This window comes from Drosophila simulans, chromosome 2R (genome assembly GCF_016746395.2).
Source record: "Drosophila simulans strain w501 chromosome 2R, Prin_Dsim_3.1, whole genome shotgun sequence".
Classification (NCBI taxonomy): Eukaryota; Metazoa; Arthropoda; class Insecta; order Diptera; family Drosophilidae; genus Drosophila; species Drosophila simulans.
Window position 1 is genome coordinate 7,962,475 of NC_052521.2, and position 24,157 is coordinate 7,986,631.

At 43.7% G+C, this 24,157-nt stretch overlaps 4 protein-coding genes across 7 annotated transcripts; 3 read left to right on the forward strand and 1 right to left on the reverse strand.

Annotated features, from left to right (window-relative positions):
• The first annotated feature begins 160 nt into the window (after window positions 1-160).
• LOC6733891 (mannosylglucosyl-3-phosphoglycerate phosphatase) lies at window positions 161-9,682 on the forward strand. Of its 3 annotated transcripts, none has more exons than XM_039291887.1 (11): window positions 161-368; window positions 2,385-2,493; window positions 5,348-5,549; window positions 5,775-6,381; window positions 6,442-6,528; window positions 6,589-7,152; window positions 7,283-7,797; window positions 7,862-8,101; window positions 8,170-8,265; window positions 8,330-8,400; window positions 8,481-9,682. In XM_039291887.1, exons 3-11 carry the CDS (start codon window positions 5,361-5,363, stop codon window positions 8,539-8,541), a joined length of 2,430 nt encoding a protein of 809 aa, XP_039147821.1. In that variant the 5' UTR covers window positions 161-368; window positions 2,385-2,493; window positions 5,348-5,360; the 3' UTR covers window positions 8,542-9,682. The 3 variants fall into 3 exon arrangements, with proteins under 3 accessions (XP_039147821.1, XP_016026935.1, XP_016026936.1); XM_016167808.2 differs by having other exon boundaries at window positions 5,351-5,549; XM_016167809.2 differs by lacking the exon at window positions 5,348-5,549.
• LOC6733892 (ARF GTPase-activating protein Git) lies at window positions 9,645-13,235 on the reverse strand. 2 transcript variants are annotated; one of them, XM_016182336.3, is made up of 8 exons: window positions 13,082-13,235; window positions 12,000-12,899; window positions 11,607-11,763; window positions 11,459-11,544; window positions 11,112-11,396; window positions 10,552-10,742; window positions 10,083-10,479; window positions 9,645-10,020 (listed from the first exon to the last, which is right to left on the reverse strand). In XM_016182336.3, exons 2-8 carry the CDS (start codon window positions 12,873-12,875, stop codon window positions 9,817-9,819), a joined length of 2,196 nt encoding a protein of 731 aa, XP_016026937.1. In that variant the 5' UTR covers window positions 12,876-12,899; window positions 13,082-13,235; the 3' UTR covers window positions 9,645-9,816. The 2 variants fall into 2 exon arrangements, with proteins under 2 accessions (XP_016026937.1, XP_044778503.1); XM_044922568.1 differs by lacking the exon at window positions 13,082-13,235 and having other exon boundaries at window positions 12,000-12,977.
• Window positions 13,236-13,455: 220 nt separating this feature from the next.
• On the forward strand, window positions 13,456-16,387 carry LOC6733893 (probable elongator complex protein 2). Its single transcript, XM_002080901.4, has 6 exons — window positions 13,456-13,719; window positions 13,771-14,554; window positions 14,609-15,166; window positions 15,227-15,530; window positions 15,678-16,175; window positions 16,233-16,387. Exons 1-6 carry the CDS (start codon window positions 13,597-13,599, stop codon window positions 16,345-16,347), a joined length of 2,382 nt encoding a protein of 793 aa, XP_002080937.2. The 5' UTR covers window positions 13,456-13,596; the 3' UTR covers window positions 16,348-16,387.
• A 218-nt stretch (window positions 16,388-16,605) lies between these two features.
• On the forward strand, window positions 16,606-17,576 carry LOC6733894 (early nodulin-75). The gene has a single exon (XM_002080902.4). The coding sequence runs from the start codon at window positions 16,661-16,663 to the stop codon at window positions 17,369-17,371; it is 711 nt and encodes a 236-aa protein (XP_002080938.2). The 5' UTR covers window positions 16,606-16,660; the 3' UTR covers window positions 17,372-17,576.
• The last annotated feature ends 6,581 nt before the right edge of the window (window positions 17,577-24,157 follow it).

A 24,157-nucleotide genomic window follows, 5' to 3' on the forward strand; every position in this document is an offset into this window, starting at 1 on the left:
TTGGCGCTCCCGGTTTAAATTTAACCGGTTGTAAAGCTTTGCCTCTGTTAACCTGATCTTGGCTTAGGGAGCCACTGTCTTGGCCAACAATGTTAGGGGAGCTTTTATGTTAGGCGGCTCTCCGCTCAACTAGCGCATGCTCTCCCACATGTTGAACTTACTTTTGACCGTGCTCACCTAGAAGCGGAAGATGCCAGTCAAAGTTCTGCTTCCCATGTGAACGGTGGTGTTTTGTATTCCGCGTTCCGATCGTCTGCACCGATTCCTTTCGCTACGCAGAAGATTTTTTACCAAGAAAAGAAAAAACTTCGCAGACTCAGCACTTTTCGCTGGCTTCAGAAACAAACTTGGTTTTGGAAAAGTCATTTGTAAGTCTTGGTTATAAACAAACAAACGAATCGCAATCGTGTCGTATGGGAATTCCAGCTTATCAGTGGCGAATGAGCATGAGCTAATTGATTAATCAGTATTAATCTGTTTATATTCGATTTAAATCAGCTCAATTGAAAGTGATGACTTTGTTAAGTGAAAGTGATATGATGTGTCTTCTAATTGAGTGTGAAATTGCAAATTTACTTTCCCACTCGCGAAATACGCGAGTACATTTGAGTATGGCGGAAGTGTCAATTCAAGAATTCGCATGATTGCGAATAATTTTCGAAAAAACAGGACTGTGCGTTGAATTAGTAATGATAGGCGGAAAAAGTGGGGCTAAATCGGGGCAACGAAAGCACGGCCCAAAAGTTAACTGCATAAACAGTTTATTTTTGTATGCCAGAGGACAGCTGCAAGTTCAAGTGTACAAAACTCGTAACCCCCATGAAATTACATTACGCATGATACACACCAACACACAGCTATAGATGTGTATACACATACATATATGCATGGTACATGGGAGTATGACGTGGTGTGCGAAAGCCCGTCGCTCAACACGTTCTAAAATATTAACTTAAAAGACAACAGCAAAAAATACGCAACAATAATAACAGCTACCAAACAACGTGCTTATTAAGAGAACCCACTGAGGGGTTATAAATATTGGGAGAGAGCGTTCGCGGAAGCAGCCCCCACGAAAAAGCTTCCTCTCAAGAGAGAAATGCTCTCTCCCTCTCTCGCTCTCTCTCTCTCTCTCTATAGAAGACAGCTGATTGTCAGAATGTTGGCCTCAAATACCCCTAGATAACACCCCACCTCCCATTGCCCACCCAACAGAAACCACCTCAAACAGCCCACTTTTGTTTTTACAACAAGTGCCGCTGCTGGCGAAAAAGTGTTTGCTGATGTTTGTCATGTTTTTGGCCATTTGAACTTGACAGCAGGAAAGTGGGTCTTGGCTATTCGCAAGAAGTGTGACCACATTTCGGTGTCTGCTCTAGATTACTTGACCTTGGAGTCCACGAAATTTATTTCGTTCTAAAAATAAACACCTGAAATGACATATCTCAAAACTTTCTCGTGTTTTCAACAAGTGGCAAATTGTATGCTTAAAACATATTGATGGTCATGACTGATATTAAAGAATACATTTATTTCGCATTATTTCGATTTTTTTTAAACATTTTTCGAATATCAACTCAGTTGTCAGTATTCATGATTGACTGCTCTTCAATTAAAGACGTGCCATCAAAAGGCAAAAGCCTTAATAGTTACATGTTTGAAGGTGTTTTGATTGATTGCCTAGCAATTAGAAAGTTAAAAACAATCACTTTAAAAAGTTTTTAACAGGCATGGCAAATAATTAAAGACCTTACGCTAAATAAAAACACAACCCACAACAGGTGCGATCGAATCTTTGACTTTGAAACTTCGATTGACGGATTGAAGTGAGAGAAGCCAAAAAATAAAGAGTATGTGTGTAATAAAATTAAAAGCCAGCCAAGTCAAGTGGCGGTGCCAGTGTGGCTGTCATAATATACTTTGTGGCAGATGAGGAGTCTTGTTTGCTGTTTTCGAGAGGAACCCAACCAGAGGGTGGGTAGTAAAAATAGACCAGCAATGTTACTAGTTACAATGTTTTAGCGTAAAGCTGATACAAGCATGTCAGTGTAAGGTTCAGATGGATTAAATAAAGCTCAACAAAGCTGAAATGAACTCATTAGTTAGTGAAAAGGATTGAAATGATGATATCAGATTTCATTAGCTTGTAAAACCCTATTTGTCTAATAAAATGCGAACTAATGCAAATGCAATCTAAGAGAAATGGCTTTAAATAACATATATAAAAAGCATTGGAATACATGCTTAGCCATTCACATGTATGGGGCTCCCTGTAAAGTATACCACAATTTATCAAAGTTAGTATTGACTTAAAGTTCGCGTAAGACAAGTTGGCCTGTGTATCCGTTTTCCTGAATTATTTAGCAAGTTTCTTTACCTTGCAGTTTGCTGGCATCCCACACAACGAACGCCCCGAAAATCAGTTGCTGGGCAACCCCTACTAAAAAAAGGAAAATCGAAAAGGGAGGAGGACCCACGGAAACTTACACGCAAGTGAGTAAATAACTGGCTGTAACTGGCGGTCGTTAGGTGAAATTATCAATTATGCAATTAAAAGGGGTGGAAATTGTTGAAGCCGAGTATCTCAGCTGAGAGTTATTAAAACTTTCGCCCGTCGCATGTATTGATCTAAATTAAATGCCAAGGTTGGAGTGGTATTAAAATAGTTGAGCAGGTTGGTTTAAGAACCTATGGACATAGCGTTGTTTAAATAGTTCTAAGGCTTTGTTGCACTAACTTTAAACTCATGTTTGAAAACCATACACATATGTGCTCACTTCTGAGGCAATGTGGAAATGCCCTTAATAATTTATTCCTGAGTTGCTGTTTGAGTTTCCGTTTTTCTCATTACACATTTCATTTCCGTTCCCCTCGGCCCAAAATGAAAATGTTACAGGGCAATCGGACGTATACGTAATATGCTAATCAACTTTTGTTGCCAACAAGCTGGCGATAAACCAAGTACAAACCCCAACCTTTGCGCACAACTGTTGCAAAAGTAACAGTGAGTGTGTCAGGATAAGAGGGCTCCTCCTTCGGATGTAGAAAATCAGGCGGAATTGTGCTCACTTCACAGCCCAGTCTCAACCTTCCCTGTGGCCCTGTGCCTTCGCCTTCGCCCAATTGACCCTTAACCCTTGCCTTGGGGTTGTCTCTCACCTGCCGGAACGTAGCTTGCTCAGGAGTCAAGGGCATCAGACACACACTCATGCAAATTGCATGCCTGATTTCACCAATTGATTGCATGCAATTGTTTTTTCCTTCGACTTCCACTTGTTTGCTCATCCCGAGCCAAATCCTTGCAAAAAGCGAAAGCAGAACGAATACGAATGTTAAGTAAGTGAAAATGCTTAAACATTATTCAGGTGTGTTGCCAGCAGGTTGCTTCAAAAGGGCAGTCCTTGAAAATGTGTTTCTCATTTTCGGAACCCATTTCATCTGTTGCGCATTCGTAAATCAGAGCTGTCATGTCCAAATGCATGTTTCATTTTGGTCTGAATTCATTTATGAAATGCATACCCTTTCAATGGGAAGTAATCAGGAGTCAAATAATTAATAATTCATTTTCAAAAAATTAAATAAAGGAATAATACTGGTAAAGTTTTTAGGATTTACACAAAAGTTCCACACGAAGTTCCAAGCCTTCCTAAAAATGAATACTTCATTTTGGACAGTAAACTGTATGAAAATATACAATATTTTTGTGAGAGTGTCTGCAACTTTGCTATCGAAGCGAATTCCAAATATTTATGGTTTTTGTTTGGTGTGCGCGAATTGTGAAATGAGATTTTGCGGTTGCCACTTTGTTTGTTTCATTGGATGTTTCTGCATGAATGCTTAATGGGCATATTAGTGCAGTTTGAAATGTGGTTGCGGGGTAAACAGCACTTAGCTGAAATATGAAATTAATTATGTCTGGTTCGCTGGATTCGATTAAAGTAAAGTTATGGCTACAATATCATTGACACTGATACACGCAACTCAATTTGATGGGCATTAATTGGGGCTACAGGCAAAACCAACTGTGCGTATGTGTAATTAAATAGTCAACTGAGTGGCCTGACCAACAACTGCTCTTAAAGTCAGCTGAAGCTGGAAACTCACTGGTCACGAAGTGGAGCTCTTGAAAATGGAACCCATCCGCCAGGCAATTTGCCATTTGTGAGCATTTCCTGCCCGGTTGCAGTTCATTTCCCATGTCCTGCCAGAATCCACAGCTTATCTTTTGCCGTCAGCTTAGTGCTCGACCTGCAGAAGATGCCCAATCGCATTTGACCTTGTTTCGCTCGGCCAACGTTGCGTATGAGTATTGCATCGATCACTTCGTTGATTTGCTTGTTGCTGCTTTCCCATTATCAATGTCAATGTTGCTCTTTAGCCACTCAGTGCATCCGTGAGATACTTTCCGTCTCAATCTCTTTGTATCTTTTTGTTTTTGCTGTTCGCTGATTTCATGGCAATTTTGGCATACAGAATAAGAGCAATTAATGGGGATTCCTGTTCTTAGGTTGTGAGCAAGCTATCACTTTGTTGCAAAATAAATTTCCTTCTGTGCTTCAGTTGCAATCACCTCTCTGTGCACTTTTATGCTCTCAGCCTTATCATTGTTTGTATATTTTTATATATTTTGCATCGAAGAAAATTATATTCATTTTGCTTAAGCAGTCGCACTTGTGTTTTGCATTTCAAGTGGTGCGGGTCTCGTGTTGTTTTTATATTTAGCGCGAAATTACGAAATTTACCTTATTTACCTTATTGTTTTACAAATCGAATTAAATAAAAATGAACCTAAGCCGCTTGCGTGGTTTGCGAGCCGTTTTGTGAGTTATACAAAAGATATATTTTCATGATCTGACACCTCAGTTTATTGTTTGCCTTTTTTCCCTTGTTTCGGAGACTCAAGTGAAAAAAAATTGCTATTCAATTTACATATACGTGACATGCAGTCTTAAAATTTTTCGTTGCTATTTTGTAATAATAATTTTATTTGTCGATCTTCCAACTGAATATATGCATATGCATATTACAAATTGGTTACTTATTGCTATATTGAATCTTTTATTAAATAAAAATACTGTTAATCGTATTAGTTCTTATTTTTAAAATAATTCCATTTTTATAGTTTTAATACCGAACAATAGTCTAAAGGAACTATCATGTAGTTGAAACGTTTAGTATCACTAGGATAAATGCATTTAATAATAAGTAAGCGCCTTAAAATATTAAGATTAGCTGGCGAATTACTAATTAAAACAATCCGGGCAATCAGATCATGAAAACGAACCTTAAGTCGAGTCTATCACCAATCTCTTGTGTGCCGTTTCCATTTCGATCTTTCCTAACCAAGCAGCGTCTGTAGAATGAGCAATGCGGGAATGGACGGAGGAGGAGGAGGAGGCGGCGTCGGAGGATCGGGATCAACAACAGTGCCGCCCACAACGCCACCACCCACTGGCCATGGATCCACTCGCCGCCTGAGCCACCTGACGGGCAGTGGCCGTTCGGGAGGAGCCGCCGCCATGGGCAATGTGGTGGGCTGGCTGAAGCAGGTTCTGTCCAAACCCAAAAATCCAAAATGTGATCCGAATCGATGTTGAACCACCCAGCACGATACACAGTGTACACCCAGAAACACTATGATATACCTGCACCCATTAGCTTTTGTGTTGTATCCACCCGCCTGATTCTTCTTTTGCCCCTAATGTCCTTCGATGTCCTTAAGGATTAACTCAGAGCAATTGGTGAATAATGCATACTTTTCCAATCTTTTGCAGGCTTCCATTGAAGTGCGAGACGCCGGCACACGAACTTTGTCGATGCTGCAGAGCAGCAATCCCAACTTTCGATCCTTGGACCTATCTCTGGGCACGCCCACACCTACCACACCCACCTCCAGCGAAATTCCAGCTGCTCCAGCCAGTGCCACCGCCTCGTTAAGTGGCTCCACGCTGCAATTTGGACCGGAGGAACCAGAAGAAGGATCAGCTGCCGGAGGAAGCCAATCGCTGACGCCACTTGATGCCAGGGAGCTCCTGACGAGACCCACACGCGCCTACGCCTCCGTCAGCCAGCCACAAAGTCCAAGACATCGAGGTTCGGGGTGCGGGTCTGTTTCCGGATCACGAATTATCACACACGGCCTGACCGGACGCTCCACATCGATATCCTCGCAGCTGGAGAAGACCAAGAAGCTACTGAAAATGACCGAGGGCGAGGACAAGCCACTGACCATTCTGCACTACAACGATGTCTACAATATTGAGTCCATGGCGGAAACGGAACCCGTTGGAGGGGCAGCCAGATTTGCCACGGCCATCAAGAGTTTCGCGCATCTTAATCCGCTCGTGCTCTTCAGCGGTGATGCCTTCTCGCCGAGCATGTGTAAGTATTGAATGGACATAAATTGCTCTTCAAGTGGAATGATATATTTTGTTATTGCAGTGAGCACCTTTACCCAGGGTGAACAGATGATTCCCGTGCTCAATACGGTGGGAACTCACTGTGCCGTCTTTGGCAATCACGATTTTGGTATGAAGGGAATTTTTGGTGAATTTCAGAACGCACTTTCTAACTTATAATCCGCTCCAGATCACGGCTTGGATGTGCTGGTAAAACTGATCAAACAAACGGAATTCCCCTGGCTCATGTCCAATGTGGTGGACAACGAAACCGGTCGTCCATTGGGCGGTGGCAAGATCTCGCACTTCATACTACACAATCAGATATCCATTGGATTGATTGGACTGGTGGAGCGAGAGTGGTTGGAGACCCTGCCCACCATTGATCCCAATGAGGTGACCTACATCGATTACGTGGAGGCGGGTAATAAGCTGGCCCGCGAGCTGAGAAACGAGGGATGTGATCTCATCATTGCCCTTACCCACATGCGTACTCCCAACGATATTAATCTGGCCGAGAAATGCAACGGCATCGATATCATTCTTGGTGGTCACGATCACGTCCGCGAGGTCACCGAAATCAATGGCAAAATGATCGTCAAATCAGGCACGGACTTCCAGCAGTTCTCCGTCATCACCATCGAGCGGGATGCCGCCAATCGTGAACACTTCACAACGGACGTCAAATGCTTCGACGTGACGGCCAAAATTCCGGAGGATCCGGAACTAAAACAGGAGCTCTCCAAATATGCCAGTAGGTGGAATAAAGATCTCATTTCATTTTTAGTTTAGATTCGGAATTTATTTTCCGCAGTCTACTTTTTGAAAGAAAAAAAGTTTTAAAAAAACTGAATCAAGCTAATCGAGTTCCTTGTTCCTTACAGAGTTCATCGAGAGCAAGCTTTCGGATGTCATGGGTGTCTTCAGCGTGGAATTGGATGGCCGTTTCTCCCGCGTGCGAACCCAGGAAACAAATCTGGGCAACTGGGTGTGCGACGTAGTGCTTGCCGCCGTTGGCGCCGATGTGGTCATCCTGAATGGCGGCACCTTCCGTTCGGATCGAGTGCATCCGGTGGGTGCCTTTACCATGGGCGATCTGGTGAACGTTATACCCATGCGGGACCCACTAATCCTGCTCGAAGTGAAGGGTAAAATACTCTGGCAGGCACTGGAGAATGGAGTGTCTGCCTATCCCAAGCTGGAGGGCAGGTTCCCTCAGGTGTCGGGCATCAGTTTCGCCTTCGATCCGCAGGCGGAGCCCGGCAAACGTATTGATCCACAACTTATCCAGGTGGGCGACGAGTACCTCAATCTGGAGCAGTCCTACAAGTTGTGCGTCAAGAGCTACATCTTCATGGGCTGTGATGGCTACACCATGTTCAAGGATGCAACTGTGCTGGTGAGTCGTGGATTTTCATTTGTTTTTACGATCTAGTTTTTAAGCTGGGGTTCCCCCCTTTCAGATGGATGATGATGCTTGTCCGGAGTTGGGAATCACTCTGCAGAACCATTTCAAGGCCATCAATTCCAGGAAGTGTGGACAAAACACTAAGCACCGCCAGTCGCTGGTGACACTTTCCCGGAGGCATAGTCTGGTGCAGTGCCTGGATAGTATGGATCTGGATGGACCATCGCCCATCCGCAAATTGTCCGTGGGTCATCACAACAAATCCATGGATTTGACACATGGAAATTCTCAAAAGGTATACGCGAATGAATAATAACTATAGATAAATTAAATATCTCAAATGAAATATTTACTCCCTGAAAGATGTTACGACGTGCCTCCTTGGATGACCTGGAGCAGTCCACCTGCGATTTGGCGCCCCAATTGGAGCACCGTATCGTTATGATACAAAACGAAGAGGTAAAATACAGTACTCTTTATTTTTATTAAATAATATGACAGTATCCAATTCTTATTCCATCAGCATCATCGACAGTTACTGTTCAAAAAGGAGACGCACATAATGAATTCCACAATCACCGAAGCTGAGGACGAGTAAAGAACTACCAAGAGTCATTTGATTTACAATTTGCATTTAATTTATTGTATTCTTTATTTCTTTTTCGTTTTTCTAGTTACAAAAAAATAAGACAACTTGATTTAGGGGCAGGTTCCGATGTGGAGAGAAACATTTGAGTAGGGGTTAGGCAAAAGCAAAGCGAAGATATAACCTTTTAGCTAGTTAGATAGTTGGCAGATCTGTGGGATCGTGTCCTATATTATTACCGTTTATTGTTAATGCTCCTCTGTTTTTTTTTCGGCTAAGTTTCGTTGTGAACGTTTGTAAGACTTCCCCAGAGATATTGATATTGATATTGTATATGATGCATGTGTAGTGAGTACGTGTACCTAAAGCTTACCGCTAGTTTAATTTACTTTTAATTAGATAAACTGATTTACACAACCAAATGATTATTGTACTGTAACTACAGAGCAGCCCTTATGTTTTGTGATCTAGATAACGAAAAGAGTTTGAGCCGAGCTTTTGGGAGAAACCTTCAGATATTCCAAGTAGTTGTTTCAAAAACCCCGAGTCCATGAACACAATCAAATACTGTAGGTTGTACGCAAGCAAATAAAACACTGGACCGCGACGAGGAGGACTACGGACTACGAGTAGCTAACTGAAGGGGCACGCAGATGTAAAGTGAATGTTAAGCAATATTTTAGACAATGCACCTAGATTTTGAATGTCAAAATGGGATGTGTATATTTTTATGGACACTTTTGGTGCGCTTGAACATGGCAGAGCATATTATTTTTTAGAGACCGCGAGCACAGTCGTGCAACACTCATGGATAAATGCTTTAATCTTAAATAGTTCCTTGAACTTGCACACCACAACCACGACGAGTGTATTTTTGTCCATAGGCAAGCAATCCGACCAGCCGGAGGTCAGAACAACAGCCAGAGCAAAGGCAGCAGCTACCCACTCAATTACACAAAGTTAAACAATAAGTAGAGGAAGCCACTTATATGTACTCCATGCTTAACTGATTGTCCATGCTTAGAACGTACAGTTAACTAAAGTGAACAATATACAGGCTCAACAATGCACCTGATTATTAAAATTATAAAGGACCCATATAATATATATATACACAGATATCGTAAATCTTTCCACCTCTATTGTCATCCCCTTTGAATTTGAGGGCCAATCCTTCAACACTTTTAAACTATTTTGCAATGGGTCATTAGCCCGTAGAAGAACGCATTTTGTGTATATTGAACGAAGTACATTGATTTATGTAAACATTTATTAAATACATAAACTATATGTAAAGGGGATTCTTTAAATTATTTGGCGGAAGCACTTTTGTTAGTCAGCAGGGCACTAAATTGGTCGGTTAATACTTCAAAAAAGAGTGAGTGAGTTTAAACTTCTATGTCGATGATTGCGTTTTGGGTGCCTTAATAGAACTGCAACACCAAAGTCTTTATGGCACTGGCAATGTGGAAGGCGCAGTCGCGAACCTCCAAGGTGTTCTTCTGTATGGCCTGCTTGTCATCCGCCTCGATGGCTTTCTGCAGATTCTCGCACTCGTGCTGGATGAGAATGTTCTGGCGGGTAAGCAGCTTAAGGGTCTCGCGAGACGGGTCATTGGGATTCGGTGGCTAAAATATATGTTTATAATTATGAAACATCCTTATAAAGGAAGCCCCCATGTTCATCTTACCAAATTGGCATAAAGGGCAATTAAATCAGTCACGGCACTGCGTATAAGCTCTCCATGTGGAGCAATCGACTGCTTTTGATCCTCTGGCACTGGCTGCATAGCTCTTATGAGCTCCTTAAGACGGCGTGTGACCAAGTCAGAGCGCACTTTGACCTCCTCACCGAAAGGTTTGCATTCCCCAGCCATTTGGTACATGCTAGTCGTATTTCGTATGTCCGTTTGGCCCTTGGCCACATTGGGAACCAAACGACGCTCGTACATGCTGGCTGGACGCTTGATGGTCGACTGATTTGACGAATCATTGGAGGAGCCGCTTTCCCCATTGGCAGTCCCACCTTCAGGTAGCGACAGAGGCTCGTGCTCTGTATCCGGACTGCTCAAGCTCAGATCAATGCGACTATGCAAAGGATAATTAAAAACAAATCATAAAAATAAAGCTAACTAAATAAATTCAAATGAAAAATCTCACAGTGGCTCATCGTACACGCTGTTGTTCGATGCGCTCGAGAACTTGGACTTGAGCTGCGTGTTCTCGCTGGACAACATCTGCACCACGTTCTTTAGCTGATTGATCTCCGATTTGTAATCGTTCAGCTGTTTGCGCAACGTTTCCATTTCGTTGTTCGAATTTGCGCTGCGAGGTGGTGTATGCACAATGGCCTAAGTGAAATAAATCATAAAAAAGGAAAATAAATCAATATAAATCAAGTACAACTAATAATTACAGAATCTTTAAAAATCAAAATTGCATAAAAACAAAAGGCAAGGCAGACAAGTCACGGTACCAACTACTACTTATTTAAACTACATTTTCACAAGTATCAGCTAGTTTTATTGAGGCTTATGTTCTACATTTGGACTTCTACCTTTGAAAATGGATTAGGTTGCCTAAAATCAGGGAGCTATAGTGCCCTGGCCTACGGATGAACACAATGGGTACAGCACGGGTTGTCTAAATGTCAGTCTTCGCTTACGCTTCTAGCCAAAGCTATTGTTCAGCTTGAGTATCTTTTGCCGCATTAGGTTTACCTGCTGGGCCATTGGTGGCACTGGGGCATAGTCGTCATCACTGGCCACCGGATCATATATGGGCTCGTCGTCCGACAGATTCGGATCATGACCGCCCTGCTCGAACGAGCCGAGCAGCATTGAGTTGTTGGCATACGGCAGCGATTGCAGCGACTGGTGCCCGGGCACTGGGGCATCCATTGGACGCAGGTTGGCCATATTCTGCCGTCGCATAGCATCCACGAGCACGTCGGTCAAGAGCCCAGTGAACTCGGCGCGATTGAAGCGTGCCAATTTCTGACGACCCTGTAGACGAGACCATGTCAATGAATGAAGGTTCGAATCGTTAATGTACGGCGAGGTCAAACCTGATTGCGCGTGGCGCTCAAAAATGGATTAGCCGGCAAAAATGGCACAGTTGCATGATCAGCATTCAGGGTGCTTGTCGACCAGACTATTTCGTTAAGAAAAATAAGATTAGTTTTGTTTGTAGATATGTTTAGCAGTCATACTCACTGGCTTCGCACTCGCGTCTGTCCACCTCATCGTACAGGTCCATCACCAGCTCCTCAAACATCTTATTTGGCACGAGTTGCAACTTTCCACGGGCAATCTTCAGCTGCTCGCTTATGTCCGCGCCATTGGCATCCGGAATAATCATGTGCCGGCCACTCTAAGTATGGAAATATTTAAATAGAATGAAATTTGGAAAAGGGTAGGATGTGGAGTTGAGCGCTACAAAGATGGAGTCAACTCTGCAGTTACTCATGGAAATATGAATCCATTAAATAAAGTTGTCTGAATGATTAATTACAAGGTTGTAGCCAAACTATTAATACGTATATCATTAAGGTTGGTTAGGGCTACGTATATCATTAAGGTTGGTTAGGGCTAAGGATCTAAACTCACCGCATGATCTGGCTTCTTGCCACCTAGGAAGGTTATGATCCTGTCGGTGACATCGTACATGGCATCAAGCAGTCTTTCGGCGATGGTATTATGATTGTTGGCCCTGGCCAGTTCCAAGGGAGTCATTCCATTACCATCCAAGGCATTCACATCGGCTCCATAGATGAGCAGCATCTCGATTTGCGATGCTTGGCCAAACTTGGCGGCCATGTGAAGTGGCGTTGATAGCTTGTCCTCGTGGTAGTAATTTGGGTCTGCACCCTGGACCAAGAAGCGCAGTGAGGTCTCTAGATTGCTGGTCCTCACGCTGGCATGGAGTTGTCTACTCAGCTCCTGTTCCAGACTGCCCGCAGAGCCGTTGCCATCATCATCATCCTGGAGACTGGGTTTTAGCACGAACGTTAGATTCACATGCTTTGCCTTAATGAAATCAGATTTGGTGGGATGGAGTGCATCCTTGGGCGTGGGTTTCCGCCAGCGTGGCACGTGCTTTCCTCCGGTGGAGTTGGTGCTACCATCCAGCAGATGGTGCTCCCAAACACTATTGGCTCCATGAGCGTTCAGTGAGTTCACAAAGTTCAGTACCGAGGGCTCCCAGTTACCCTGGCGTAGAGACTTCACAATGGAGATGTGCCTGCCCAGACTGCGGTGCACCGAACAGCAGTCGGCGCAGAGAAGGATGCCCCGGTTGATGCTCGCCCATGATGGATCACCAGCTCCGCAATCGCCACAAACTTCGGTTTGCAGGCGGGATTTCCCCCTCGGCATCTTGGATCTGGTCGAAATCGTGGGTGTGGCTGGATCGGAATGATCCAAATCCGGCGGCGCTATAAATAACTTCCTGTGCGCTTCGATTATACTGCTGGCGAAACACATTCAGCATTCCAAGACGCTCACAAGCTGCAGGGGAGATACGAAAAATAGAATACCGAAGTTGAAAAAAACTCGGACAATCTCAAGTGGCTTCGTTGTGAGTCAGTTGCAAACTGTTTGCTTTCTGATTGGAAATCCGAAACGCTGGCGGTGAAAGGTCAAATATCAGCAACTGGGGCTCACCCCTGGCCATCAATTAGGAAAATTACTTTTAATTAAACGCGGGGAGCAGCAAAAGAAAACATTTGCGGATGCCTTTTCCGAATTTGTTTTAGTTATTTTGCGAGCCAGTGTGGCCAATCAGCAGGACTGGAAAAGCGCCAGATTTGAAGTGAAAAGGTTGACGAATGTAGCAGCTGTTTTTGTGTCTTTCCAAACGGAGTTTAAAACTTCTAATTACCCGGAACCACAGAAGTGGCAAAATTTTTTAGACCAAACGCTTGGAATGGTCTGCAATACCTAAAAAATCAAAAACCAAACAGGTGTAACTTTTGTAGCTAGCCTTGCCAGACTTTTTAATTTTGTCGGCTGGCCTCACTATTCCAGCTTCTTCACAGCATATAGTGGTCTCACTTGCACTCTCTAAGAAATCATATGTTTATGAACAGATGTGACAGTTTTAAAAGCACTGCATTCTTTGAAGCACATGTGCCAAAACAAAACAATTTTGCCGACTTTCAATTCGAATTTAGTTGTCAATAAACAATAGAAGTGCAACATAAGCATGCAAGTTGAGAATCTGCACACTTCAGTGGCCTGCAACCGCTGCACGGAATGCGCGGATTGGGGTCCAAATGGTTGGATAGCCTATGGAGCCTGTAACGCCATAGCCATCATGGATCCAAAGGTAGGAACTGGTGGCTTTCCTGGAAACATAGTAAATTTAATCAATTTTTAGTTTCAAGGCAACTCAGCCAAGGTCCTGTTCACTCTGGTGGAGCACACAAAGCGAGTAAACACTGTGAGGTGGTTGGACGGCGACAAACTTCTTTCCGGCGGCGATGATGGAAATGCTGTTCTCTGGGAACTGGATGACAAGGGAACGACTAAGAGCTTCACTCTCAAAGGACACACAAGTGGCGTAAATGCTGTGGATGGAGTTCGCCAACAGGATGGCTCCTGGCTTTTGGCGACCGCAGCAGCAGATAGCACAATCAAATTGTGGACTTTCCAAGAGAATAATTATGTGTGCTTTCAAACCATATCTTTATCCGACGGATTCTGCTTCTGCCTTCGTCTGAAGCTGCTGCCCAAGAGCAACCAGGTTTTGCTGGCCTTCAGTGGCGATGACGAGACTGTTTCCCTGTGGACAGAACAGGAAGAAGCCGCTGGTGGCGGAGATTCACTGGGTCGGCAGTTCGAACGCAAGCACAAGCTCACTGGACATGAAGATTGGGTTCGAGGTCTGGATTTCGTTGTTGATGGCGAGGATTTGCTGCTGGCCAGTGGCTCTCAGGATAACTTTATTCGTCTCTGGAGGATTGCGCCGCGCAGCAAGGAACAAATGCAAGAGAATCGGGTTGATTTGCATCAACTGAGCCAGAACGACGATGAGATAAAGGTGGAGGAGAAGATACTGCAACTGGGGAAAGAAGCCTGGTATGCAGTGAGCTTGGAATCGGTTCTATATGGACATGAGGGATGGATTTATGGTGTCCACTGGCACAAGACACCCGACCAAGGTAAGTCACAACAATTGAACTTCCGAAAGACCTTTCAAAACGATGTCCTTTTAGAGCTCCGCCTTCTATCCGCTTCTATTGACAAGACCGTCATAATTTGGGCACCGACGGAAGAAGGCATTTGGTTAGAAGAAGTTCGTGTGGGCGAAGTGGGTGGAAACTCCGTGGGCTTCTATGGTGGAAAATTCTCCGGCGATGGACAGTCGATCATGGCCCACAGCTACCAAGGTGGCTTTCATATTTGGAGCCAGGATCCAGATCGCCCGCAGCTCTGGACCCCAAGTGTCATCGTTGGTGGTCACTATGGCGAAGTCAGGGATCTAGCTTGGGAACATAGCGGCGCCTATTTGATGACCGCGTCTGCAGACCAAACAACTCGACTACACGCTCCGTGGCTACAGGATGGAGCTAATCCCACGTGGCACGAGCTGGCTCGTCCACAAATTCATGGATATGATATGCAAGCGTTGGCTTTGCTTTCGCGCTATAAATTCGCCAGTGGAGCTGAGGAAAAGATTGTGCGCACTTTTCAAGCGCCAGCCAACTTCATTGAAAACTTTCGTCACATCAGTAGGATAGAAAATGACGATGCTGGAGACGTTCTGCTGGATTGTAAGTCAGCTGAGGAATTATATTACTATTTAGGGTACCCTTTAACTTAAATTTATTTAGCTCTTCCAAAAGGAGCTCTCGTGCCTTCTTTGGGATTATCCAACAAGGCTGTCTACAAGGTAGAATCTGAAGTGGAGTCGACCAGCAAGGGTAAAGATGAATACCCTGACAATTACTTTGTGCCTATTGCTCTGGAAACACCACCGCAAGAAGAGACTTTAATGCAGAATACACTTTGGCCGGAGCTGCAGAAGCTTTATGGCCATGGCTACGAAATCTTTGCACTAGCTGCCACTGCAGATGGTTCCCTATTGGCTTCCACTTGCAAAGCCAGCAATGCCGAGCATGCTCAGATAATATTATGGTACGTATAATTGCAGAGTTTGAGGCGGGATATAAAAATGCATTACATGCATTGACATAGTTTGGTGCTAAAGCACTTTCTAAAACTCTTTAATTAGTGGTGCACATGGGCACATTAAGAATGAAATGATGTTTCTCTTTTTTTCAGGAACCCTTCAAACTGGAAGCAAATACAGAAGCTGAGTGGACACCAGTTGACAGTGACCCAACTTAGTTTCTCCCCCGATTCGCGATATCTGCTATCAGTTTCCCGGGATCGTCGCTGGTGTCTCTACGAGAGACAGGATTCCTCGGTGAGCTATCAACTGGTGGCCAGCACTGACAAATCCAATGGAGTTCATACACGCATCATTTGGTCCTGTGATTGGTCGCATGATGGTCAGTTCTTTGTGACGAGCTCAAGGGATGGAAAAGTAGTGGTCTGGAAAAAGGAAGAAGACTGTAAGGAGTCTTCACTAAATGGCTGGCAGGCGAATGGAGTTTTAGAACTTAAAAATGAGTCAATCACAGCTGTGGCTTTTTCCAATGCTTATCTTAGTGGTACAGATGACACATACATTCTAGCTTTGGGCACGGAAACCGGACTGATAAAAATATATCAGTTTGTTCGAGGGCAATGGAAGTTACTCAGCGATTTGAATAAGAGGTTAGTTGTACTTTCCCCTATTATTGTGCTGTAGTATAAATGTTTTGTAAATTTTAGCCAAGCTCATCATCTCACCGTTCGACGTCTGCAGTTCCGCCCGGGAAAACAACTCCAGCTTGCGAGTTGTGGTGAGGATCATCTGGTACGCATCTACGACCTTAAGCTCACATGAGTTTAAGACCATATGCATTAAAGTAGTCTTATTAACTCCACCCGTTGCGTTTAATTAGAAATCTGTCTCATCTGCTGACAGAGTAGAAAGGGGATGGGTCTCGTCTCGCCTGATTTATCTGAATGTCGCTATCTAATCTGTTGCAATTAACTGTGTTCAGGGTTCTCCCCGCGGCTCCTGTTTTACGTGCTCTGATAAGATGTTATTGACACCTAATTAGCTGCAAAATATTGGCGCTGCAAGCACTTCGATTTGGGTATTTAAGTAGAATGGTAAAATAGCTTGATTCACAGTTTGTTGTGAACCAATCAATATGAAGGCAGCAATAGTTTTGGCACTAATCGGTACAGTTTTGACGGCTCCGCCAGTCAGGGTGATGCCGAAACCAGGCAGTGAGCTTGATCAGTACGCTCACATATTTGCAAAGGTACGACCACCGGGCCAGAAGCACCAGAACATGGAGATTGAATCCCAGCCACAGCACCACAACTATCTGTCGAGCAACCATGTCAATGCGGAAATCAATCATGTGGAGCCCAAGCAGCCTCAGTTCATGGAACATGGTTCTTCTCAGGTGGAGTCGAGACCTCCTCACACCGTGGACATTGAGATCAAGCCGGTGGAGCAGAAGCCACCCCAGCGATTGGAGTTTGAGGTGAAGCCGCAGCACGAGCAAAACTCTCCCCAGGGGCATTTGGTTTCTCTGGGCGTCAAGCCGGTGGAGCAGAAGCCACCTCAGCACTTGGAGGTGGAGATTAAGCAGCAGCAGCCACATTCATCGCCAAATCATCAGGTGGAACTGGAAATCAAGCAGGTGGAACAGAAGCCGCCTCAGCACTTGGAGATTGAGATCAAGCCCGTTGACCAGAAGCCACCTCACCGTGTGGAGCTTGAAATCCAGCAGCAGCACCACCAAAGCTCTGCCCAGGGACACTTGGTTTCTTTGGGTGCAGTGGAGCAGAAGCCCCAACACATCGATCATGAGCTGAACAATTCCCAGAAAATCGAGCTAGAATTTGTTTAGGAGAATGAGCTTATGGTATCCTAACTGCAGAAGCAACATTTCTACCTCAATCTGCACCAATAGAGCGACGGGCCACAAAATGTATCCGTTTAACAAAGCGCATTAAATATGTATAATTACAAAGCTAGCGTTTTCACTGACCAGTCCTCCCAAGGTGCTTGTAAAATGAGAAATAAATAAAAATGGTCTAGAGCAGCGAGCACAAGGAGCCGCAGTTTGCAATTTCCGTTTAGCTGGTGCTGCATAGTTTTCGGCCAAGACAGCAGCCACCGCCACGTGTCCGGGATCGGGAGTTTGAAGCGAGGAGTCGGTAGTGGTGCCGGGTGCCGGGTGCTGAGTTATGGCCAGAGCGTGCCACCTTTTAAACCGCAGCTCGCAATTTCCGTGCTCCAACTGACTTTATGATTGCCATTGGCTTCTGGCTAAAGCTTCAGCGGCAGCACCATTGTTGTCCAAACTTTCGGGATGGGATGAAAAGGAGCGGAGTAGAGCGTAGTGTGGCTGGCAATGCGGTTAATTGGCTGGCGGCCATCTTTCACTGGCACTTTAATTATGTTTTCGTGGAGTCCACAACTCCACTACTAGGCAACTTCCATACCTATATCCATAACTCTATCTCCTTCCCGACGAATGTCGTTGAACCGCCTCATAGATAAGCGCATAAATCTGCATTGTTCCGGCTGCCACAATGGGCAGAAAGTTAACTATTGAATTGCATTTAGGCCACGTCGGAGGTCGATTGTCCTCGCACCTATTCAGAGTCGGCAATATCCCGTGGGTGGTGCTTCCATGGTGCCGCGCTGCTCCCATGGCTCGATGGTCGATGGATCCGGGACTTCCTTCTACGCTTGTTCACATCGCACCGCGGTGATGGAAAAACCGCGAAAAATTTCGCCACCATGATTGCTTTATTTTGGGGATTACACATAAAAAAGTTTCAGTTCCTGTTCAGCGGAAGAAGTTTTTTGTTGACAATGGAGCATTTTTTCTTGAAACAGTTTTGTAATACAGAATGGTATAAAAATGACCAATGGCCTGTTGAGATTTATGTTCGCTTGAGTAGGATTTTAATGTTTAACTATGTATATACAAACTTAAAGCCAAACTCAAAGCAATGCTTATCTAAGGTTTGGAGTTATTGGTTTAAAAAGCAATACCTTAGCTTATGAATAATTAATAATTTCAAATGGGTTCCTCTGGCTCGAACTGAAATGACACTGTATTCACATTCGCATAAATCTAGTCCATTAGAATACATTTTTTTACAGTACAGCGCCATTCGCACGCGTTTTATTTTGAGTCAAATATTGGCAAACAAAGCGGCCATTGCAATGGCGCTACACGCGTTTCCGCTTCCGCTGAAAGTTGCACGGAAAAAATCCATACATTCATGCATTTGCGCCGAAACTTTTGTTCAACTTGCATTGTGCTGTGGCATGATTCCGCTCTTTATTTATTTTCTTAGCCCCGCCATTTGTTATTGCTGCAACAATTTTGCATTCTGCGGAAAAAGTTTAAGTTTCAATTGCAGCGAACGTGCCCCAGAGTTGCTGACAGCCACTGGAGCAGTGGAAACTGAAGCCATTCTAGCCATAACATGTGTAAACATATTGCCCCCTCCTTGAAAACACCACATCCAGAATCTAGCATACAGCATCCAACATCCAGCATCCTGCATCCTGCATCCTACTCCTCACCGAAGTCCTCAGATCCCTTCGTTTGCATGTGTGTCAGTAGTGGATTTCGCTCGGGTTGCGCTTTCTGTTTGTCTGCCATAGTTTTTTGTTTGACTTGACGTCCAATCTTCCTTCTGCTGCGAAAAAAATTGCTCTAAAATTGTGGGAACTAAGCGGTTTCTAAGAAAAAATGTTGCACATCCCAGAATCAGGTGGGCGGATTAGTACGAACAATTAATCCCTTGCAAAAACGAACTTCATCGCATACCAAAATAAAGTTGACACTTTTTGAAAAAGCTGTTTATTAATGGAGTTAAAGGGTTGTAGGACCTGATTTCAATTTGATTTTATTGATGAGGGCATGTTTATTTAGTGTCTGGCTTATGTTGGGGTTCATAACTTTAATTAATTCAATGCAAATTTGAATTAAATATTAAAATAATTTATTAAGTTAGATCCGCATTTTTTTATTTATATTTAATTAAATTTATTGATAAGCTTTTTATATCCCGTATTCCTGAAGTTACTTTTTTTGGATACTTACTGATTATACAAAATCCATAATCCAAGTCAATAAAGTGATGACATAAAGACGACTCCATTGGATGCCGAAATTCTATGAAAATTAATTATTCCGGAGGACTGGCTTATGCCAGCCATATCCATATATTTCCCTTCGCTTTCCGTCGTCACAATTGCATCCCCCCTTTTCCCAACTGCATCCACACCCACCCCCGCATATGTTTCGCTCGTATTTCCGCTTCGGCTGCACCAACAACAATGTCACGCGCTCCATGATTTGTGCATTTCCGTTTTTTTGGCAGCACGCACGCGACATGCACGAACCTGCAAGCGGGGACGAACCGGAAGCTGCCGAGCAGCCAAAGCCGAGGCCCAAAAACTGCGACAAAGCCTATTGATGCGAATGGAGCAGAGCATTTGGCCCAGTTCGAAGTGCCTCGCGGGGTGGCGGCGCTGGCCCAATTTAAATCGCCAATTGATTGAGCCACCAATAGCACTGCTCTTTGGCGCATTTGCCGTTGTAACAAGCGAAACTTCAAATCGAAAACTTTCGGCCTGCTAAGCCCAAAAGCCCAAGCGTTCAAAGTTTTTCAATTACCTGACCACGCTGTACTCCTGTTTCCACAATCCTGCAGGAACCCGGAGCAAATTCCCATAGTTTTGTTTGCTCGGGATCGGTGGTGTCGGTGGTGCTGGTGGTGGGGAAAGGGGCAAGTTTAACAAGACAACAGGAAAAACTGGTAAAAGTAGCAAGTTGAAAGTTTTGGCGCAACAGAAAAGGGAAAAAATGGACTCGCGATGTTGTGGATTTTGATTATAAATATTGTAATATAAACCTGTAACCGGTAGCCTGCTCAATTTAGTGTGCTAGTCCGTTTTCATTTGTCTGCGAAGCCTTTGAAAGTGGGTAAACCTTAATTGTTTTCCAATTAGTTTTGCAGCAAAAAGTTTGAAGTTCATTTAGCTCCTCCCACAAGCCGTGTTTTTGCGCCCGCTTCATTTCCTGCTTTTTTTTGTTCGAGTCGGTCGCAGTCAACATGGCGTATGATGAATTTTTAATTACGTGTGCTGCAAGCTAACCAGACAGAAAAAGTGAGGAAGCACAAAAAGGGAAAAAAAAGTATTGGTAACAACTGTTTGCCACTTGCAAATTGCAGCCACCCAAAAAAGTATTCCAAAAAGTGGAGGGCCTCCAGAAGTACGTTAAAGCCCAAAACGAATCGTTTTTCCAGACTTTTTTCACCTGCAACCTGCAACATGAAGCCAGCATATATACGAGTATTTACCGGGGCGTTGTGTTCATAACTGCAAAAAGATAATTGCACAGTCGGCTTGCAGCATTTGGTGTCCTGCTCCTGACAATGAGCCAGAACTAAGTGTTTGGCTTAAACGGCGGACTTATGCCGTGATGTTTGGTCGCCACTTTGAGCTCTATTTAAATTCAGGTGCTATTTGTGTTTGCTGAATGGAATCGAAAACAATTTCAATTGTTTCATGCGCGAATCGCTTTCGGTCATTTTCAACACGCCTTGATTGCAGTTGTAAATTTGCAAATGAAAAAAAAAAGAAATGTGAGAGCAAACGCTTTTGTGTACTGTCAACAGAAAAACAGCCCCATCATCACCATCCTGGCTCATCATCATGCCAGCAATGCCAGCGAAACCACTGCACCACCGCAGGCAAATGGCCCGAATGCAGAAGCCAGCGGGCGTTTTTCCAGCATTTACGATTTCCCTTATTGCCAGCGCGCTTTCATTTCGCTTTTCGGACACTTTTCCTGCCCGCTGACAATTTCATGTTTTTTATCAATATGCCTGCCTGGCGCGCCTGAAATGCCATTCGGCTGGACATCTGTAATGCATTGCATCCATAACTTTTACTTTGCTCTGGAATTATACTACTTGCAGGTTGGACTGATCCAATTTTACGTGACAGACCGCCGTTAATGGTATTTTAAAGGATCGCCTCTAAGGAAGATAAATTAAGATTTAAAGTCAACTGGGAAATGTGCCAACTATTAACTTTATTTACAATTGGCCAACATATCAGCTGAAATGGATTATCGCATTCTTTTAAAATATTTTGAGTTGGTTTAAATAGTTGTTTGTCACAAATACTTCAGGAAATGCATTAAAATAGTTTTAAAGCTCTGTTTAAAATATGTTAAGCATAAAGTTAATACATTTATTTTCGATAAAGAAATATGCCCGATGGCAAAAAGTGAGCCGTGCTTAATACGATTCATTCTGTACATTTGAAAATTAAAGAAAGTGTTTAACATTTTTTTAATTAAATATGTCCATGCATAATAAATCCGGAGGGCATTCGGTTTATGGCTTTTAAATCGAACTCGTAACTCCGTGCATCCGCCTCTCGGTTCATTCAGCTGTCACGGATTTTTTTCGCATTTTTTACGTCCTTTCAATGGCTGCTGCAGCTGCAGGGCGTTAAAGTTAATTTGTTTACGCTGATGTGTCAATATAAAAATTCGCTTTTTGCGACTTCATCAAGGGCGCGCGAATAGATTTGTCAGTCAAACAAATTTGCGCCATATCATGGGGATTTATAAATTCAATATTCCGTTGAGCTCGTTTAACAGCAAAGCTGTGCCGATTGATGTGGTTGGCACTGGCCGCCGTTTCTACAAAAAGGGACTGTCCCAAAAAGGGACAAAAGCGAACCGGGTTAAGCCGAGAAAATCAACTTTGACTTAACAACATTTAAAGGGGCCTTCCTTTAGGCCTTTAAGTTAATTTTAACAGCGAGGACAGACCGACCCAACTCCCACTCGACTGAAAAGATGATAAATTTTTATGCCGAACGACTCTGACGGCAAGTTTATAAGTATGCTTGTGTGTTTCTGCCGCTCGAGAATGGGAAACTTGGTGGAAACACAGCCGCAACTTTAGCGGCGACATTTCCTCAGGGCTTTGCCGCAAATTATGCGGTCGGGGACGTCTTGCCACCAGAAGCAACTCTGCCGGGGAACACTTAAAAAACATTCCCGAATCGTCATTAAAGGGAGAAAATTAACCATCATTTACGTGCGTTTATTTCTTTTTAATTTGGTAAGCATTATCAGACGAGTTGCGGCTACTCACGTACATATTTTTAGTGCTTAACTATAATAAAGTTAAATAAATATGGTAGAAAATCTGTGTTTATTATTAGGACAGTGCTGGATTTTATGAAGAATATTCCACATTTTTTGTGCAGTATGTTTTATAAATAAAGAAAAATAATCATAAGCGAAATTTTACCTATCTTGCAAAATTTACTTGCATCCTTTTGCAGACTCTTAAATTAAGATTTTTAAGATTATTTTTTTATAAATAAATATTTTGTTTTCTCAAAGGTTTTCTGGCTAAGTATATTCAAACGAGTATCTTCCTATAAAATAGATGCGTTAGAAAACTTCTTGAGGCTACAAGATACTGAATATATCTGAAGATACATTCTAATGTCTTATTTATAGAAAAGTAATGTTTTTCTAAGCGGACTTTAAAGGGACTATGTGCGACTGGTAACTGGCAGCACCTGCTGCTGTCAGAACGGATGGTCTGCCTCGGCAATCATCTGGGCACCGCATATCCCCCTGCTTGCAGGAAGGGGAGCCCAGACCCCCAAAATCCCCCGTCGGAGTGAGCGATGGCTGTTTGAATGGCGTCGACTGTCATATTACACGCTGCGCGTAATTTGTATAGAGCGCTCCGCTCGCGCCGTGTAATTTATGCATCCATCAATCGCACGAGTGGCGCTAATTGATATTACTCTGGTGGGCGGGACGAAAATGCAGTATTGGGTGGACCCAATTGTTTGCCGACAGCATTAACAGCGGCGGCCATTTATTTGCCCAACCAATTGCAATAATGCAAAAATGTTTCTCGGTCATGCGAACGCGATTTGGAAGTTCAACTTCAGTGGACTGCTAATGGCGAACAAGCACTCTTCCATTAACAAATATTTCTGCAGCGCTGCAGTATTGATTTTTAGCCCTTATCTAGCGAGGGTCCTTTGCATGCGTCGCCGATGTCAGAGTTCAAATTATGAGTTCATCGCAAGTCGCGAGCACAAAGCAACACTTGCCAACAAAGCTCGGATACACTCGACGTCAGACAAAGGCAAAAGCAGCACTAACAACCAGTGGCGTACGAGGGGGGCTAGCATCTCCCTCTCTAGAGTCTCTAAAAAGTATAGTTTTATTAGGTCTGTTGTAACAATTAGCAATAAGTCATAACTACTAAAGCTATAATAAGTCATAAAGTACAATACTTATTAAGTGTAACAGAACATTTGCATACTGAACCCCCTCCAACTTTGTGGATGTGCCACTGGCAACAACTACAGACAACTCGAGTGCCATTGTGTGCACATGTGTTTGATGTGTGTGTAAGTGAGTGGGTGGGTGGGAAATGGTTACTGATGACAGGGTGGGGATCATTTTTGCCTTGGACAAACGGTTGTCAGTGCTGAGACAATGCAATTGCAGTAACAACTCCTCACTTGGAATTTGGAGCCGTAGTCACGGCGCTCGACAAGAACAGGCCATTTAATGTAGGAATATAGGAATGAATGTGAAGCGGTTTTT